This window comes from Phalacrocorax carbo, chromosome 17 (genome assembly GCF_963921805.1).
Source record: "Phalacrocorax carbo chromosome 17, bPhaCar2.1, whole genome shotgun sequence".
Taxonomy (NCBI): domain Eukaryota; kingdom Metazoa; phylum Chordata; class Aves; order Suliformes; family Phalacrocoracidae; genus Phalacrocorax; species Phalacrocorax carbo.
Window position 1 is genome coordinate 2,116,662 of NC_087529.1, and position 17,353 is coordinate 2,134,014.

At 63.3% G+C, this 17,353-nt stretch overlaps 2 protein-coding genes across 18 annotated transcripts in view; one reads left to right on the forward strand and one right to left on the reverse strand.

Annotated features, from left to right (window-relative positions):
- Window positions 1-4,830, reverse strand: part of MYO18A (myosin XVIIIA) — a 39,276-nt gene extending 34,446 nt beyond the window's left edge. For 16 of the 17 annotated variants that reach the window (XM_064468066.1, XM_064468069.1, XM_064468067.1 and 13 more), the window contains exon 1: window positions 4,752-4,830. The gene's annotated coding sequence lies outside the window, so the exon portion shown is untranslated. Of the gene's footprint in view, window positions 1-31; window positions 258-4,751 lie in introns of those variants that run through there. The other variant, XM_064468053.1, reaches the window with a different exon arrangement.
- Window positions 4,831-8,512: 3,682 nt separating this feature from the next.
- Window positions 8,513-14,779, forward strand: CRYBA1 (crystallin beta A1). The gene is given in 8 exon segments (XM_064467922.1): window positions 8,513-9,427; window positions 9,429-9,441; window positions 10,187-10,251; window positions 10,833-10,952; window positions 11,200-11,318; window positions 12,897-13,038; window positions 13,579-13,721; window positions 13,859-14,779. Coding segments are annotated over 8 exon segments (768 nt in total). The 5' UTR covers window positions 8,513-9,409; the 3' UTR covers window positions 14,007-14,779.
- Window positions 14,780-17,353: the final 2,574 nt, after the last annotated feature.

Below are 17,353 nucleotides of genomic sequence, written 5' to 3' on the forward strand. Positions count from 1 at the left end.
CAGGGCTGACTGTGGGCAAGACCCCCAGCACCTCCTGCAGCTCGGGAGCCGTTTCGGAGCAGCACGGGTGGGCAGGGGAGGAAGGCATCCCAGTTGCAGCTGCAGCAGTGACCGCTGGTGTGGACGCTCCCTGGGCAAAACCACCCATCCCTGCCGGCTGCAGCACCACAGGAGTCCTGCCCGCTGGCTCAAAAGCCCCTTGTCGAAGAAACAAGAAGCCTCTCTGCCACTCGTCCCAGCCCCAGCCACCACAAAGTTGCAGGGGACAGACACAGGCAGTGTCCCCACAGGGGAGGGAGCTGGAAACACCGCCCTAAGTGAAGGCTGCTCTAATAAACAGGAACCTGTAAAATCACATCCCTCCCAAACACTGATAAGTGTCTAATTTTAGCTGGGACGACGCAGAAACTCATGACGCTGCCAATGACCTCCAGGAACAGTCGCTCTTTCATTCAGGCGTCCCATGCAGCGGGGGGGAGCACCCAGCCGGCAGCAAAACCATGGCCAGGCAGAAACCCCGGCCCCGCTGGAAAACCCCACGTGCACCCAGAGCCCAGAGGCTCCCACAGCCTCGCCCCACATGGGGCTGTTGCGGGACCCGTCTGCCCCCAGGGCAACCGGTGCCCACCAGCCCCCCCCAAGCTCCATCGAGCGCTTGGGCTGCGGATAAACAACTCCAAACTGGAGCAGCCGGCCGGCAGCGCCGTGCAGGACAGGCTGACAGCTATATATAACGGGGCAGGAAGCCGTGCAGGAACTTAACCTCAGCACAAAGGACAACAGGAAAACTCCCCGCGTTTGAAGCATCTGCTTTAGAGCTCTCCAATGGGCACTGGGATGAGGTTTGGGCAACCCGTGGGGATGGCAATGCTGCCCGTGCTGGCAGCGAGGGTCCTGCGGGCACCCTGGGATGCATGGATGCCATGCCATGCCGTGCCAAGCTACACCTTGGCTCCAGCACAGCCTCGGTGCTGCATCACCACCCTGGCCTGGGCCACCTCCCTACGGGCGCACACAGTCCCCCCTGCCCCTGCATGCACCCAGTGGGAGACGTTGCCAAGGCCTCCCCCTGGCAAAGCCACACGGGTTCAGGGGTGGCAGGGGTGCCCAAACCCCGGCGCCCCTCGGGGCCAGGGCGGGAGCACACGTGCCCCAGGAGAGGCCCGGCCGCAGGGCAGGTGAGGGCAGGGCTCTGCAAGCCAGAGCACGGTGCTGACCCCGGGCACAGGATACAGGGAAAGCAGTCGGAGGGACGGACAAGGTCAGGCATGCAGCGTGGCCGGGCGGCTGCATTCGCCAGCTCCAAGCCTCCTACCCACGGCCAGAAGCGCTGCCATGGCTCTGCCCACACCACTCAGCCCCAGGGCTCTGCCTGTTCTGCCTTCCCCTGCAGCACCCGGGGCTTTGCTTACACCCACAGCCAGGACCAGGGCTGGGCAGGACCCCAAAATGCGTGAAAACAAGCCAGCTCCTTTCTCCTCTCCCAGAAACGCCGGCTGTGGGGTGACCGCTGACCTCAGCCCGGGGATGGTGCGGCTCCTTCCCTTGACCCGCAGCAGGTGCTGCCAGCAAAGGGCCTCGCGGCCGTGCCACTGCGGTGGCTGCTCTCCTCCGGCTCCTCCGCGGTGGTGCCGGGGCCTCAGCACAGACAATGGCAGGGAGGGAACCACTTGCGCCCGGCCCCCTGCTGAGACACCAGCCACCGGTACCCCCAGCTGCCAGGGGGATGCAGAAAGGGCTACACCCCCAGGAGCACCCCGTGCTTGCCCCATGGCAAGGAGGGGGCTGCCAGGACCCCTTGCCAGGTCCGGGGTGGGGACCCTTGGGAGCAGATCCACTCGCCAGGCAGGTGCTGGTTAAAGCTGAGGCGCTGGGAGGCGGGCAGCCGGTGTGCTCTTTGTCCTTGGTGGTTTCTCTCCCCAGCACACACACTCCCTCCGGGCCTTTGTATGCTCAACAAAAAGGGGGAACAAGCGCTACCATCTGCATGGCTAATCAGGCAGCACCGGCAGCCAGCAGCCCGGCCACGTGTGCCCCACACAAGCACCCTACCGCTGGCAGCAGCAAGGCAGGGGGGACAAGAGCTTCGTGGGCCAGGGTAAAGACCCCAGCGTCCCCGCTGCACCGGCATCCCCAGCCCGTGTGAGATGCCATTGCAATTTGCTCCCTTTTCCCCCACGGAGGCTCCCGCCAGTGGCACGAATGCACTGGGGATGCCGGCTGGGTGCAGCCCGACGCCGCAAGCAGGAGACGGCCGCTGAGCGTCTCCTTGCTCCTGAATCAGACCCAACGCGCCTTCCCTGACTCAGCCTGGGCTCGCTCCGGGATGACCCATCGCCAGGCGTGTTCGGGGCAGCGGCATGCATGAGCCGTGACAGGGGAGGGAGAGGCACCCACAGGCGCCAGCTGTGCCCGGGGATCGCACGCGAGGGTGCTGCTGTGACACCTGGGCTGGCAGGGGACAGCGGACGTCACCCTGGAAGGGCTCGGTGGCAGAAAGGGACACCCAGCTCAAGGCCCCCGAACCCAAAACCCCTCCCTGAGCCCCTCAAACAGGAGTGATTAGCGGGCAACTTCTCCCTTGTCCCCCCACCACGGCCATGAGCCCTCACATCCCTGCCACGGCGCCGGGGAGTTTCAGGCAGGGAGGAAGGCGTTCACTGAAACTCCCGGGCCACTCCTTCCCTCCCTGAGACGCAATCTCGTCCGACACGCTCCCCGCGCAGGGACCTGCAGTGCAAGTTTCCCGGTCGCTTGCCCTCCCCACTCTGCTCCCCGCCACGACGCCGGCGGTAGGGCCGCGCTCACCCTCCGCTTCGGCACAGGAGCTGTCGCCTCCTTGGGCGCGCCGTGTTTGGGGCGCCCCACGCCCCAGCTGCGCCCGGCCGGGCAGGGACGATGCCGTGCCAGCGAGTGGGCGCTGCCGGCAGCGCAGCCGAGCGGCCAGCCCAGCTTCCACACAAGGCAAAGGGGACTGACCTGCGTGATGGCTCCTCGCCTCCTTCCCGGACACAAGTTTTCCACAGAACAAGGAAATTTAGGGGGTTTCCAAATCCCTCTGCACTGCCTGCCTTTACGGACAACACTGGGATGTGTCAGGAGGAAAACAATCCCGGATTTACCTGAGTCACGGCCAGGATGTGCCACCAGGCTGCCTCCAAAGCCAGACTTTGGGTCCTCCTGCTGCGGGAACCCTGTCTCCAGCAGCAAAGGGGACCCAGCCTGGCTTTGAAGCGTCACCCTGGGCTGGCGGAGGAGGCCAGGAGGGTGCACAGGGTGCGTGCGTGGGATGCAGGCACCCGCCTCGCCCCAAAGCTGGGTAATAAAACAGCCTGAGAGTCCTTACAAAACAGAGGTGGTGGGATGGTGATCGCTGCCAGGCTCTGCCGGGTGGGAGTGAAAGCAAAAGACAGTTTAGCAACCAGCTGGTGGGAGGCCAGGCAGGTCACAGCCCCGTCGCCATCAGGCACCATCCATTTCTGGACCCAAAGTTGCAGCCTGACCGCCCCGCACGGCCCAGCCCAGCCCACAGCAAAGGTGAAGGGCTGAGCCGCGTCTCGTCAGCGGGCAAAGTTCAGGACTGGCGCAGACGCTGCAGAAACACTCGGCTCCTGACGGCGGACGGGGCGGTGGGAGCTGCCGGGTAGGGGTCCCCCGGTTCCAGGGCCAGCCTGGGGTGCCGCGTGCCCTTGCACAGCCGCTGTGGGCCCACACTTTTCTGTAATTGCCCTAAGTTTAGCTCTGGCGCTTGTTGACCAAACGATTTGCATCTCACAGGCCGGCTGGAAACCACACTATTTCTGGACGCGCGTCCCAGCCCTCGCTTGCCGCTCTATATATTCCTCCCCGGGCAAATTAACGTGCAGGCAGGCGCCGTGGCGGCCGCAGGCCCCGCGAGCCCCCGCCACCCCCAGCGCAGCAGCTTGCTGTGCCACCCACCCCGGCCTAGGCCAGCCACTGCCCCGGTGTCACCCCAGAAAGGGACCCAGGTGCCAGCGCTGCTGGCCCGGGCAGCGATGTGGTTAATAGCTTCGGGTGCGATTCCCCGGTGGTGCGGGAAAGGCCCAGGCCAGCGGCTTCTCCCTGGAAGCGGGGCTAGCCCTAAGGAGCCCTGCTGCGGGCGCTGGGGCACCCAACATGGGCCACCCTGCAGGGACAGGCTGGCAGAGGGTGCGTGCCCACCCTGGGGGCACAGGTGCCCCCACAGCACCCGCAGCGGGGTGCACACACGCCTCCTGCACCCCACAGCCTGCACGGTCAACACGCACACAGGTGCTGCAATGCAACGGGGCGGGGGGGGGACACACACACACGCACAAACACACCCCGCAGCCCAACGCGGGGGGGAGCACGCACAAGGTGACACAACGGGGGGGGGGGCCCCGCACACGCACATGCACGCGCGCACACGCCCGCGCGCGCTGCAAGACACCGGGGGATGCACAAGCACAAGGCGCTGCAAGACAACGGCGGGCCACGCGCATACACGCACCCCGCAACAGCACCGGGGCGGGGGGGGGGGGCCGCACGCACACCCCCCCCCCCCCGCGCACACACACACCCCTCGGCTGTGCAACGCCGCGGGGGCACGGGCACGAGCACGGGCACGGGCACACGCACGGCCCGCCCCGGGGGGGGCGATACAGACGCATCCCGCCCCACCCCGCACCGGGCGGTGAGTGTCCCTGTCCCTGTCCGTGTCCGTGTCGCTGCCCCGGGAGCCGGTCCCGGGGCCGGCGGCGGGTACTCACCCAGCGGCGGCGGCGGCGGAGCGGGGCCCGGTGCTGGCGGCGGCGGTGCCGGGCCCCGGCGGCGGGGCGGGGCGGGGCGGGGCGGGGCGGGGCGGCGCCGCACCGGGGCGGGCACTGCCTGCTCTGCGCGCGCCGCCCGGGACGGGCACGGCCGGGGAACGGTACCGAACGGTCCGGGATGGAACGGTACGGCGGCGTCCGGGCCCACCCGGGAGCACCCCCGTGCGCCCCACCCCCCCCCCCCGGTGCACCCACCCCCGCAGCACCCCCCGAACATACAGACTGCGGGTGCACGCCCGGGAGCGGTGCAGGGGCTTGTGGCACCCCCACCCCGCTGGGCACCCACGGCCGGGGTGCGCCCTGCAAAGCGCGTACCTGCTCTGAAAGGGGAGCGCGCACCCCACGGCGCACGCTGGGACACACGCACACCCATTTTCGGACGGCTGGCGTACGCCCCTGCACGCACACGGTGCGCTCGCACCCCTGCAACACACGCACACGCCGGTCCTCGCCCTGCGACGCAACACACAGTGGAAAACACGCTCGCGTGGCGTGCGCTCACGCTGGCGCACACGCGGCCCCGTGCGTTGCACCGGTGTGTGCACACACGCTCCCGGGGTTCCCCTTTCCAGAAGGATCCGATCCGGAGCAGCGCCTGATCCGGCACAGGGATCAGGCTGCCGGAGCAGGGTGGTCGGTCCGCACCGGCCGGCAGCTGCACAGGCCGAGCCTGGGGAATACAAAGCAGGACATTGCAGAGCCACCTGCAGAGCCGTTTTGGGGCCCGTGCTTCTCCCCACACCGCCTGTCCCCAGGGAGGGCTGTGAGCCTGCAGGAACCAGACCGTTCCGGACAGTGCCTGATTGCTTTGGCCAGGAGACAGCATGGGATTGACAACGAGCATCTCTCAGTGACTGGGCAGTGACAGACGCAAAGCTTTTGTTATGCCCCTTCCACTCGTGTCCAGCTTTGGGAAATCACGTTGGGGTTAGTCAGCCACAGCTAAAATCCTGCGGGCCCCGCCGGGCCGTGCACAGCGTGAAGGCCAGAGGCGGCTGCCCTAGGACAGACAGTTTGAGGACAAGCCCCACAGTCTCTGTCCTGGGACAACCTCCCTTGCCATGGGACATAGGAGCAGCAGGGCCACCTCCAGGCCCTTCGTGGGATGGAGCAGCCCGGGGAAGCTGGAGCAGGGCTTGGGGAACAGGGACCCCAGAGGCAGGCATTCACGAGCTCTTTCCAACAGCACTTTTCAGTGAGTGCTTCATCTCTGCTGGAAAGCTCAGGATGGACAGAGGGACCTATGGGGACAGGGGTCTGCCCCCAGCACCATCCCTGCCACCTCCCACGGCTCCTGCCCTGCCCGGGGCACCCCAGAGCACTCACTCCAAAACCCTGCCACCACCCATCGGAGGCTGAGCCGGGCTGAGCCGTGTGGTCCTGGCTCTCGTGCAATTGAGCTGCGAGCGTGACGGTGAGGGGAACTTGGGTCTTCCCTGCGGTCACGGCCTCGCTGTCCTGCCTTGCTGCACGGCAGTGCTGGGCAGTTTGCTAGCCGTAGGCTGAGCCTTGCCGCGCATGGGGAAAAGGCCCCCTCTCTCCGGCCCTCAGCACAGAGCACCTCACAGCAGCGATCATCACGCCCACGAGCACTGGGAACCACACCGGATTCAACCCCTCTCTCAGGACACGCTTGCTCGAGTGTCACAAGCCCCTCTTCCCTTGCAGCGGTAAGGCTGGGTGTGATTTCCAGCCCACAACATGTGCTCAGGACACGGCCCCACTGCAGCAGCAGAGCAGCACGTGTGTGTGGGAGCATGGCAAGAGCAAGCTGGCAGCCGTGCAAGGGGCTCCACGCTGCGGCCTGGGCCGAGGGACCCGGCGGTGGAGGATATGCAGCTCTTGCAGCAGCAGAGGACGGCGGCAGCGAGCGCAGCCGCCTGCTTTTGTCACACTTTCCTTTGTCCCAAGCACGTGGCGCCCAGTGCGGGGAGCTGCAGCCGGCCGGAGAGCAGTGACGGGGACGGCTGTGCCAGAGGGGAGGCAGAGCCCCAGCTCAGCTGCCAGGAGGGTTTTCCGGCTGCGGTGGCAAGGGGACACATCGTGTGACTGTACCTCTGCCCTGCCTCCCCGGCACAGGTGGGTGAACAGCCGGTTACAGCCTGCGGCAGCTCCTGCTTCCTTATCGCACCAGGCAGGCGGCGGCATGGCCGGTGCCGGTTGGAACCGCCGAGCTGTGAGACAGCGCGGGGTCCCCGGCGTCTCACACAGCCCTGCCGCGATCAGCCACCCAGCGGGGCCAGCCTCCTGCCACCTCATGCCACAAGATCCTGTCCCACGTCGCCAGCCCCTCTCCCGGGGCCCGGCTGCCCTGAGCAGCTCTCCCCCAGCATGGGGTTTCACAGGCACCAGCAAACCCCACGCCCAAGGAAGGTCTCTGCGTCACCCAGAGCTTTCTAGGGAGAAGGGGGAGAGAGCTCTGGTGTGAGCGGCGTTTCATGGTGCCCCCAGCAGGCACAGATGGCTGGCCTGAGCGGCGAGGGCCCCGAGCCGGGCCAGGAAGGGAAGCATCTGTTTCGCAGCGCCGCGGCGTTTCCTAAATAGGTCACTGCTTCTTTATAGTCTCTGGGATCTAGAAAAACCAGTTGTTCCGGACGACCCATGGACCCACCGGCATCATCGAAGTGGTGGCTCCCCAGGCGCTCGCCGCCATCCCCCCAGGTCCTTTTTGGGGGGGACCTGCCCCACCAGCAGTGTGAGCTGGGAGGGCGGCTGGGGAGCCCGCCGCACCCTGAGCCATACCTGGGGGTCCTGCTCTCTGCTGAGGGTGACCTGTCCCCTGCCGTGCCCAACGCGGGCTGTGCAGGGGGGTCTTTACCCCCACCATGGCCCTGGTCTGGGGTGGCTGCCGGCACCAGGCTTTGCCCTGGGACCATTTGCAGCCAGAGCCAGTGTTTTCCCTTCGCAAGGGAAGGCGGGTGCCCGTGTGGGGTGTAGAGGGGTGTGCAGCGCCGTACACCCTACACATGCCGTACACCCGCATGCGCTGGCTGCGGCGCGGCCTGCTCGGGGTGAGCTCTCCCTCTAGTGGCATCAGGCTCCTGGCAAAGCCTCCGCACCGCCGGGGCGGCCGGAGCCATGGCCAGGCCATGCCTGAGGGGCTGGAGGGAGCCGGGGGACAAGCTCCAGCCTGGCCTAGCCCTCGCAGCCAGGGGTGCCCATGGTGGGGTGCGCAGGGAGGGTGCCCGGGGTTTTGCAGGAGTGCTCCCACCACCAGCCCACGTTTTGGCAGCCCTGCAGAGGGCAGGTGGCCCTGCTCCTCCCTTTCCCTGGACCCATGTTTGCTGGGTCGTAGCAGTATGGTCAGCCAGCATGCCGCAGGAGCTGGTGCATCTCAGGGGTGCAGCCCCACACCTCTGCTGTGTGATCCCCCCCCATTTTGCCAACCATGTCCCCATCCCTCCGCAGTGTCCTGGCCCTAGTGCAGCACATGGCAGCAGCCGGTGAGGGGAAAGCTCCCCCCGAGCCCCAGATTCTCCCCGCCATGGTGGAGCCCAGCTCGCAGGAGGGGTCCCCCAGGACCCCACTGGGCCCCCTTGGGCTGGGCTGGGTGGTGCCGTCCCTGTAGCGCGGCCCCACCAGGGTCCCCCCCGGGGTTGGGCGCCAAGCCGTGCCGCGGGCAGTGCTGACGGAGCGCTTTGTTTTGTGCCGGCCACCCGGCGGGGAGACAAAAGGGGCAGTCAGACGCGGGCGGCGCATTATGCCGGCAGCCATGCGCTGAGGCAGCAGCCTGCGCCGCCACGCTCGTGACCCCCAAGGGCCTGGGCCTGCGCCCGCCATGGCACCCCGGGGCCTGCAGCGCCCGCCCTGCCGCAGGGACGGGGGAGCGGGACCTGGTTGCCATGGTTATTGCGAGGCCTGAGGCCTAGGGGTGCCTCGTTGCCATGGTTACCGCAGGCCTGAGGCCTCCAAGGCCTATGGTGGCTCCCCCCCCCCCACCCCGGGCACAGGGCCAGGGCGGTGGCGGTGGCAGCGCTGCATGGAGCCAGGGGCGAGCACCAGCGCTCGGTGCAGCCGTGGCTGTCAGCCCGGTGAATGGGAGACCCCACACCAGCTCCCACCGAGCGGGGAGGTGCAGCCTCGCAGCCCCCCTCACCTGCCATGGGGCCGCAGTGGGAGGAGGGTGTCCACACCGACATGGAGACAGGGACCCGCCGTGGCCGGCGGAGCACGGTGACGCCGGTGTCCGGCAAGCACCCGGCCAAGCCCAGCACCCGCAGGGTCTCACCAAGAGGGTGCCGCGCCGTCCCCACCGTGCCAACCGGCACCAGGGCCGGGCCAGCCCCTGCGCTCGCCCCGCGACGGCGCGGTGCATTGCCCCTGGAAAATGCCAGAGCGGTCAAACTGTTGAGTCGTTTGTGCCCAAGATTATCTGTGCAAACAGCCCGATTATTTTTCTTTTTTTTTTATTATCAATTTTTTTTTTCTTTTTCCCTAAGAATGTGGCTCAGACCATGGGGATGAGCAGCTGAAATCTCCGGGGATCAGCGGGACAATGCCATCGCAAGCTTTGTGCTGACAACTCTGCAAACGCTGGCACCGGCTCCCGGCCAGCAGCACCCTATAAAAGCCGAGCCGCTGAAGTAGGCAAACATTACATGGGTGAAGCAGCAGTAACCGCCTGAGCTAGGTGAGTCCTGGGACCGATTCGCACCTCTCCCACCTCGCCCCCTGCTCGCCCCCACTGGCGCTGGCTGGCCAGGCAGACACCCTTCCTCCTGCCTGGTAGCAAAAGACACCCAGAGGGACCATCACCGTTTCCCATGGCAAAAGACAGGCTCACACGTCCCCACTGGCAGCTGGGGTGGCTGAGAGCCCCCCTACTGTGGGACACCCCACTGCTGGCACCCACCCAGCCCCGGACCCCGGCATGGCACACCGGTTGGCATCTCCCACCATTACCTAGGGCCATCTATGGGAGCCCACCGTGCCTCCCAGGGGAGGCATAGCAGGGGTGCCGGGGCAGGGAGAGGGGAGAAGGTGGGTCTGCTGGACACCACCAGGATCCTGGCAGCCCATGCCCCCTGCCACAGCTCCCCACTCTGCCTCAGGGGTGTTCTTCCTAGTGGTGAGCTGGCCTCGGGGAAGGAGAAAGGGGAGCCCTGGCAGTTGTGTAGGCTCCGTGCCATGGCTGGGAGGAGGGCAGGTGCACCGTGGTGGTGAGGAGGGAGCCCCCTGCTGTGACCCCCACCCCACACCGTGGCTAACAAGAGGGTCTTGCTGCGACTGGCATGGCTTGTCCCCAGCAGCCAGGCAGCTGCCTTTGAACAAACGCTGCGGGCGGTGGGTGCAGAGCTGGCCCCCAGCCCCATGAGCAGGCAGCAGGGATGCACGGGGCATGGTGCAGTGCAAACAGCTTTTCCTTCCTTCTCCAGACACCGTTCCAGCAGCAAAGATGGCTCAGACAAACCCTCTGCCTGTCCCCATGGGCCCGTGGAAGGTATGTCCTTGCACCCCTGTATGTCGCCTTTCCCTGTGTGCAGGTGGGGGACAAGGAGAGGGGCAAAGCCAGTCCTCCAGGGCCAGAAAAGCTGCACAGCGGGCAGGGAGGAGGGGGAGCACAGGAAGCAAGGCACCCCTGCCCTCTGCCAAAGGCAACTTGCCTCCTGCCTGCTCATACACCTCCCGGGTGTTTTTCATAAGCCTCTTTGCAGCACCCTGGCCCAGATGTGCCCTGCTCTTACCAGTTGTCCTGTGCCAGGCAGTTGCAGCAGTCCCTGAAAGCCACGCTGTTATTTGCCCTCCCCTGTCGGTGCAGGCAGGCAGGCAGGGGCAGGCACAAGGGCTGCAAAGGGGGTGGTGGGCACTGCAGAGCAAGGTGGGGAGCAGCTCCGAGGGGTCTGGCAACAGCTCTGGGGACCCAGTTCGAGGAGGGAGCCAAGAGGGAGAGGAGAAGCACGTGCGCAAGTGGGGCGCACCCCGCCGAAGCCTGGAGCTGTCATGGGAGAGGAGAGCATCAGCCGCAGCCCCCCGGGGGAGTTCCCCCTTGCCCTTTCCCCCCGTTAATCCTCTTTGCCCTAGAGCGTTCGGAGCAGAGGCCGGGAGAACTGCCAGCCACAGCCCTGCCACCCGCCCGTCCCAGAATGGCTCCGCTCCTCTCTCCGGATGGCACCGCTGCCCCGGGAACTGATCTCCGCACGGGTGAGCAGGAGAGCGGAGCAGGGGCCAGCGTGCGGCTCCCCCGAGACCAAGGCAGGGCGCCGCGGGGCCAGCAGTGCAGGGATGCGCGGAGGCGTGCAGGGCTGCGTCCCAGCCCAGAAGGGTGCCCGCTGCAGCCTCCGCCGGCTCTTCCCCGGACGGAGCGTGACCCTCTGTCTCGAAGAGGCACTGAATCGCCTGGGGCCGCTGCTGGGCAGTTCCCAACTCGGCAGCTCGCTCTCCGTTCCAGATCACCGTGTATGACCAAGAAAACTTCCAGGGCAAGAGGATGGAGTTCACGTCAGCTTGTCCAAACATCATGGAGTGCGGCTTCGACAACATCCGCTCCCTGAAGGTGGAGTGTGGCGCGTGAGTACCCGGCGGCCAGCGGTGGGGATGCTTTCCCAGGTGGGCTGGTGGGATGAGGGGTGCCTGAGCATGGAGCGGGGCCAGCTGTCCTTGCTCTGCTCTGCCCCCAGGAGCGGGGGATCCCACCCTGCCAGGGTAGAGCAGCAAGCCCTGGGTAGCACTGACAGACATAGGGCCAGAGGATGGCGGCAATGCCTCTGGCATCATCCAAAACTGCCTCCTGCCGCCTGGGAGCAGCCAGGTTTGGAGCTCGCTGGTGGCCCGCAGGGATGCTGCCTGAGGGTCGGTGCTCATGGGTGGCCAGGTGAGAGCTTGAGCTCAGCCTGGTCCCCATCCGCCTGTGTGACCCCGTGAAGCACCGTGCCTATGAACCACGTTTCGTGCCCCAGGGCCCAGCCCCGCTCTGCCCCGTGCTCTCCCCGCACCGTGCAGCTCCCCAGGGCCAGAGCAGAGCCTTCCCGCAGCCTGCGGTGGGCTGCGCCAGTGGCTGACAGGGGTAGGGAGCATAACCAGCCTTCTCCCTGCGCACGGACATCTTCCCTGGCACAGGCAAGACATCTCCCGAGCTGCTCCGAGACGTTGTGTGTAAGGAGCGGTCCCCACGGCAAGCATCCCGCTGGGCCAGGGAAGCAGACAAGATAGATTCGTGCTGCTATATTTAGGATTTGTAATGCTAATGGGATTACAGCGGCATGCGTGCTCACGCCGTAATCAGCTCACTGCTCCAGTTGGCATGTTCCTAATCAGGCTGGTCACCTTGCATGGGGGGAGGCCGATTGCGGAGGGCAGGACTGGGGCTCAGCCTGCCCCTCAGCACCCTGCGTACCCCACCAGCAGGTCTGTGGGCTGCACAGGCTGTGCCAACCTCCTTCCAGCTGCTGCCTTCCTACCCTACTGGGCTCCGCTGGGCTCTGCTGGGCTGCGGCCGTCCTGTCCCCAGCCTCTGTAAGGAGACATGCCCAGGAGAGGTCCCCACCCTGGGGACAGGCAGGCTCTCGTGTGGGCAGCACCAGGGCTTGCAAAATATTCCCCGCAGGGCGGAGGCATCCCTCTCACCCCTCCGTGTTTGTTTTCAGCGAAGAGGGGGAGCCGGAAAGGGGAGAGGCAATAGCTCCCTGCCCTGCCCGTAGCCAGATGGGTTCTGCCTCGGTTGGGCATTAGGAATTCAGGTCTTTCCAGCTGTGCCAGGTTGTAATTGGGAAACAAGTAAGAAATTAGGCCTTTGGAAGAGAAGGGCAGCCACGGGTGTCCTGCGGCATCCTAACGTGATGCTGAGCTGTGTAAATAACCACGGAGCAGTTAGGGGAAGGCGAGCCATCGTCGCAGGCTGGGCCCCTTGCGGGAGGGACCCCATCACCCGCTGGATCCGGGGGATGCTGGCGCTGCCACGTGGGCAGCCTCCCAGGCACCAGACACGGTTACACATCCAGCACCGCTTCCTTTCCTCCCCGACTCGTGGGCAGAGGCCAGACCCCAACCTCTTCCTCGCACCTACATCCGTGCCTCGGTGCCAGCCCCGAGCGGGAGGCCCAGAGCTGCCGCAGGAAGCCCTGGCAGCCCTTCGCTCTGTTTTTGCAGCTGGGTCGGTTACGAGCACACAGGCTTCTGCGGGCAGCAGTTCATCCTGGAGAGGGGAGAGTACCCGCGCTGGGACGCCTGGAGCGGCAGCAACGCCTACCACATCGAGCGCCTGATGTCCTTCCGCCCCGTCTGCTCCGCTGTGAGTGTCCTGGCTCCGATGGAGCTCTCGCGACTCCGATCCCATCAAAATGTCCCAGGCAATAGCAGCAGGCCAAGGGAATGAGGTTAGGAAGGGCAAACACAGCCATGCCAGGGGCTCTGTGGGTGGCAGAGGCTCCTCGGGGTGGCCTCAGCTCACCCCTCCCATGCCCAGTAGGAGCTCCTCTTTTTGTCCTGTTTTCTGAAACTTTTAAGGGAACTTCTGGGCCAGCTGTACATGACCAGAGCTCGGGGACAGCCAGCCTGAGATGGTAGCTGTGGCGTAGCTGTCACGGACACCTCCCAGGCCAACCCCTGCCCCATCCTGGCCCAGTGCCACCCTGCTGAGCACCTCCACACATCTGAGTTTTGGGAAAACCAGCCCAGGGCCCACCAGCCCACCTCCGTCGGGCTGTGCATGCAACCCCCAGGAAACCCCCCGAGCAACGCCACAGGGAGGGACAGCCATTGCCCCTCCACCCCCATCCATGCCGGGGAGGGAGCACCCGGCTCCCCCTCACCCTCTGCTCTTCCTGCCCAGAACCACAAGGAATCCAAGATAACCATCTTCGAGAAAGACAACTTCATTGGCCGCCAGTGGGAGATAAGTGATGACTACCCCTCGCTGCAGGCCATGGGCTGGGCCAACAACGAAGTGGGCTCCATGAAGATCCAGTGCGGCGCGTAAGTGACGGGCAGAGGATGACGAGCAGCAGGGACAAACCGCTGCCATCGCTGTGCTACCACGGCTGGAGGGGGGGACACCCCGTAACCCCCTTGGCTTACCTCTTACGGCCGCCTGACCATTCCTTTTCTTCCAGCTGGGTCTGCTACCAGTATCCTGGGTACCGTGGCTACCAGTACGTCCTGGAGTCCGACCACCACGGAGGAGACTACAAGCACTGGCGAGAGTGGGGTTCGCATGCCCAGACCTCCCAGATCCAATCCATCAGGCGTGTCCAGCAGTAGCTCCCCACTTTCCAGTACATCTCTGCAAGGTTTCTAAAGCTCACCGGCTCCCTTTTGGTGCTAATACTCCCCTCCCGAAATAACCACCCCTTCTTGTACTGCAACTGCTTATGGAACAACACTCCCAAACGGTACCAACTGCCACAATTGCCAATAAATGTGACTGAAGGAAAAAGATAAACCAGCTTGGTGGGTGTTTCCTGTTGTGTGTTCGGGACTGAAGCCACACATCCCCAGCAGCAGGGACCGGACCCTCCCCTGCCCACTTTAAGCAGGACTGAAGCCCAGTGGGGCTCACACCGAGGCAAGTTCAGCCCCCGGCTGTCGCACGCACACACACAGCAGCCGAATCCTTGGCTGCTGCAGCTCCGCAGCCGAGGGGCTTCCTCCCCTTCCCCTGCCAAGGCGAAGGACGCTCCCGGCCGCGCCAGCACCGGGCACCCGCACCGGGCACCCGCGTGTGCCGCGCTGCTCGTCGGCTTTGCGGCCGGCGCTGCCAGGCCTGAGGGACCGAGAAAGTCGGGTCGTCGGCCGCGCAGCATCCCCAGGGCCGAGGGACGCTCCCTGAGAGCGCGAAAAAGAAAGTCACGCTGACACCCACAAACTTTAAAATTTTTATTCAACAATTTACATCACTTATTGTCTGTCTTAACGTATTCGATCTACACAAATTTCTTTTTTTTTTCCTGATAAAATAATAAAATTTGGATAAATTTTGAAGACCTGTTGGTGCAGAATAAACAAAATTTCAGGTAACTTTTTTTTTTTTTTTTTTTAAAACATTTAGTGTGAAGTATGACATCATTGGTAAAGATACATCATGCCATTACAGCTCATGGACATTACCTATCCTTACAGTCCGTGACATCACCCATACCAGCGCAAGGGGCTGCGCCAGACACCGCTACAGCAGGTATTACACTAACTCTTCTAGCCACCCTCTCGCGACCGGGAAAACGCCTACGTTTCCAGCTGGGCACACAGAGTGCATTAACCTAATCGGAAATACCGGGGAGGGGAGAAGAAAACGACGACTACCTTTACCGATTCGTGTGGTCGTACACTACAACATCGACGACAAAGAGGGGCTGCCCCTCTCCGCGGGTCAGAGGTAATTCAGCTCCTGAGCAGGTAGAGCACAACCCCTCGCGGCGATTTTAATACACACCAGGAAAACGAACGGAATGAGAACTTATCGAGGAGGGTGGGCAGGAGGGGAGACGGCTCCGGCGGCTCCGCCTGGAGGGACCAGTCCCGCCCCAGCTCGCAGTCGAAGCCTGCGGTTGTGTTTCGCACCGCCCTTAACACTGAACTATTCAGGGGAGGGGGGAAAGAGGGGCGCCCGCCCCCCCCAGTAAACAAGTTGAGGACCTTCAGAGGCTTGCGAGCCGCTGAAGGTGTGTAAGTACACGTGTGATGGTAGATAGAAAAGCAGCCCTGTTCTGTATGAAAAAAAGCTGTCAAGTTAGTACAAATTTCTGCCATGGCGAAGGGAGCACGAGGAGAAAGCTGTCGGGGTCCTTCTCCCGTCACAAAAATCCCGACCCTCCTGCACAAAGGCTCTGGGCTAAGCAACAAGTTCCCAAAGGTGGTACCCGCAACCCAACGCGCCCAACTCATGAAAACAAAACCAAAATGAAGCTCTTGCCCCGGAGACCGGCGAGAACCCGTCCTCCGCTCCAGCGGGCCACGGACTACAGTCCCCACAGCGGGGACAGCGAGGAAGCCTGTCCCTCCCGCCTCACGGTGGGAACACGCAACGGTAGGGTTTCTCTTCGGTTAATTTTGTCATCAGAAGCCTCAGGTTTGCCCACGCCATCAGCCTGCAACGCGGCCGGCTGCTCTCCATCCCCCCCTCAAAGCTGCTTCGCGTGGGGCCGATCCCCGTCGCCGCCCGCACAGCCGGCGGACGCCGCGGGATGCCGGCGGGTACCACCGCCGCGGCTCTCGACCAGAGAGGAAAAAGGGCACTCGTTCACCCGACAGTACGAAGTGTATCTGAAGCACGAGCCAGCACACCCCACTCCCTCCAATGCAATTACTAAAGTAGGCTCTTTAAAATAAAAAAATAATATATATATTTATATAGCTATACAGAGAGATACAGAGAAAGCAAAGGAGAGAGAGAGGCTACTAAAAACATCAAGAAGCGCCAGTTTTCTGCTACAGCTGTCAGCAAAGAACTGTCACCTTACATCATACCCTCCGAGATGGTGAAGATAACGCAGGCAATGACAGCACAGGAATGCAAAAGAGGGCAGATAAGTCACTTCTGGTAATGAGACACAAATTAAACTTTCAAAACATGTGCATAGCTTTATTCATCTGCTTCAAACTAACCTTTTCACGGAGCTTCAGCGAAACCCGAGTGTGCAAAATGCATTTCTAAAAAATAATGCAAGCAAGCTTTCACATTTACAGTGGCAGAAGTACAGAAAGACTCGGACAGAAGTCACACATTGGGGCGAGTGAGTCGGGAGAGAGATGAAGAAACACGAATTGCACAGCTTTGTTTTCTGAGTCACTGACTGCAAACATAAGCATTTCTATTTCGTTAACTTTAAGCAGGGCGTGTTTGTTTACTTCTCCTTTACAAAAAAAACTGAAAAACCCCCCACAGTAACAAGAACCACAACCTGGAAGGGAACGAATCCCCGGGGTAACGGGGTCCCCGGCGCCGCAGAGAGCCCTAACCCCGGAGCAAAGCCGGTTCCAGACCTTCACTTGTTTTTGCTTTGCAGGCAAAGCATTGCAATGCTTGGCTTTGTCCGCAGGAGAACAGCGAAGCGGCTTCTCCTTCTCTCCCCCCTCGCCTCCCCTCCAAAGTCACAGAAGACAGCTCGCGTTAGGAAAGGAAAGGTGCCGCCCCACAGGACATCGCCCCCAAACTGTAAGACAGCCACTACGCGGGCTCGAGTCCAAGCCTCATTTCCATCCGAGGGGTCACCGGGACCGTGACGAACCCTCGACTGTAGATGGGGCAGAGTCATCGTGCTGCCGGCCGGGAGCCCGGCCGTCCCACGCCACGTCCCAGCAGCTCACGCACCACTACAAACTCTCTTCGGCAAGACTAAGCACACACGCAAGGCACGTTTAGTCAGATGTACACACGCACACGCGCGCATGGGCGTAAAAAATAGCAAACGCTGGCTAAGAAAAGAAAAAAAATCGATGCTGAACGAACTAATTAAACAGGCAGGGTTCTGGCCTAGGGTATTTATGGACTATTTTCCAGGCAGTTGTAATCCCCAAGCGTTTTTCCTACACGACTTTAGACCTTCCTTACCCTTCCCTCACTTTACAGAGGTACTTTATTTTCCTAAAGGATATCCTATAAATAGTCAAGT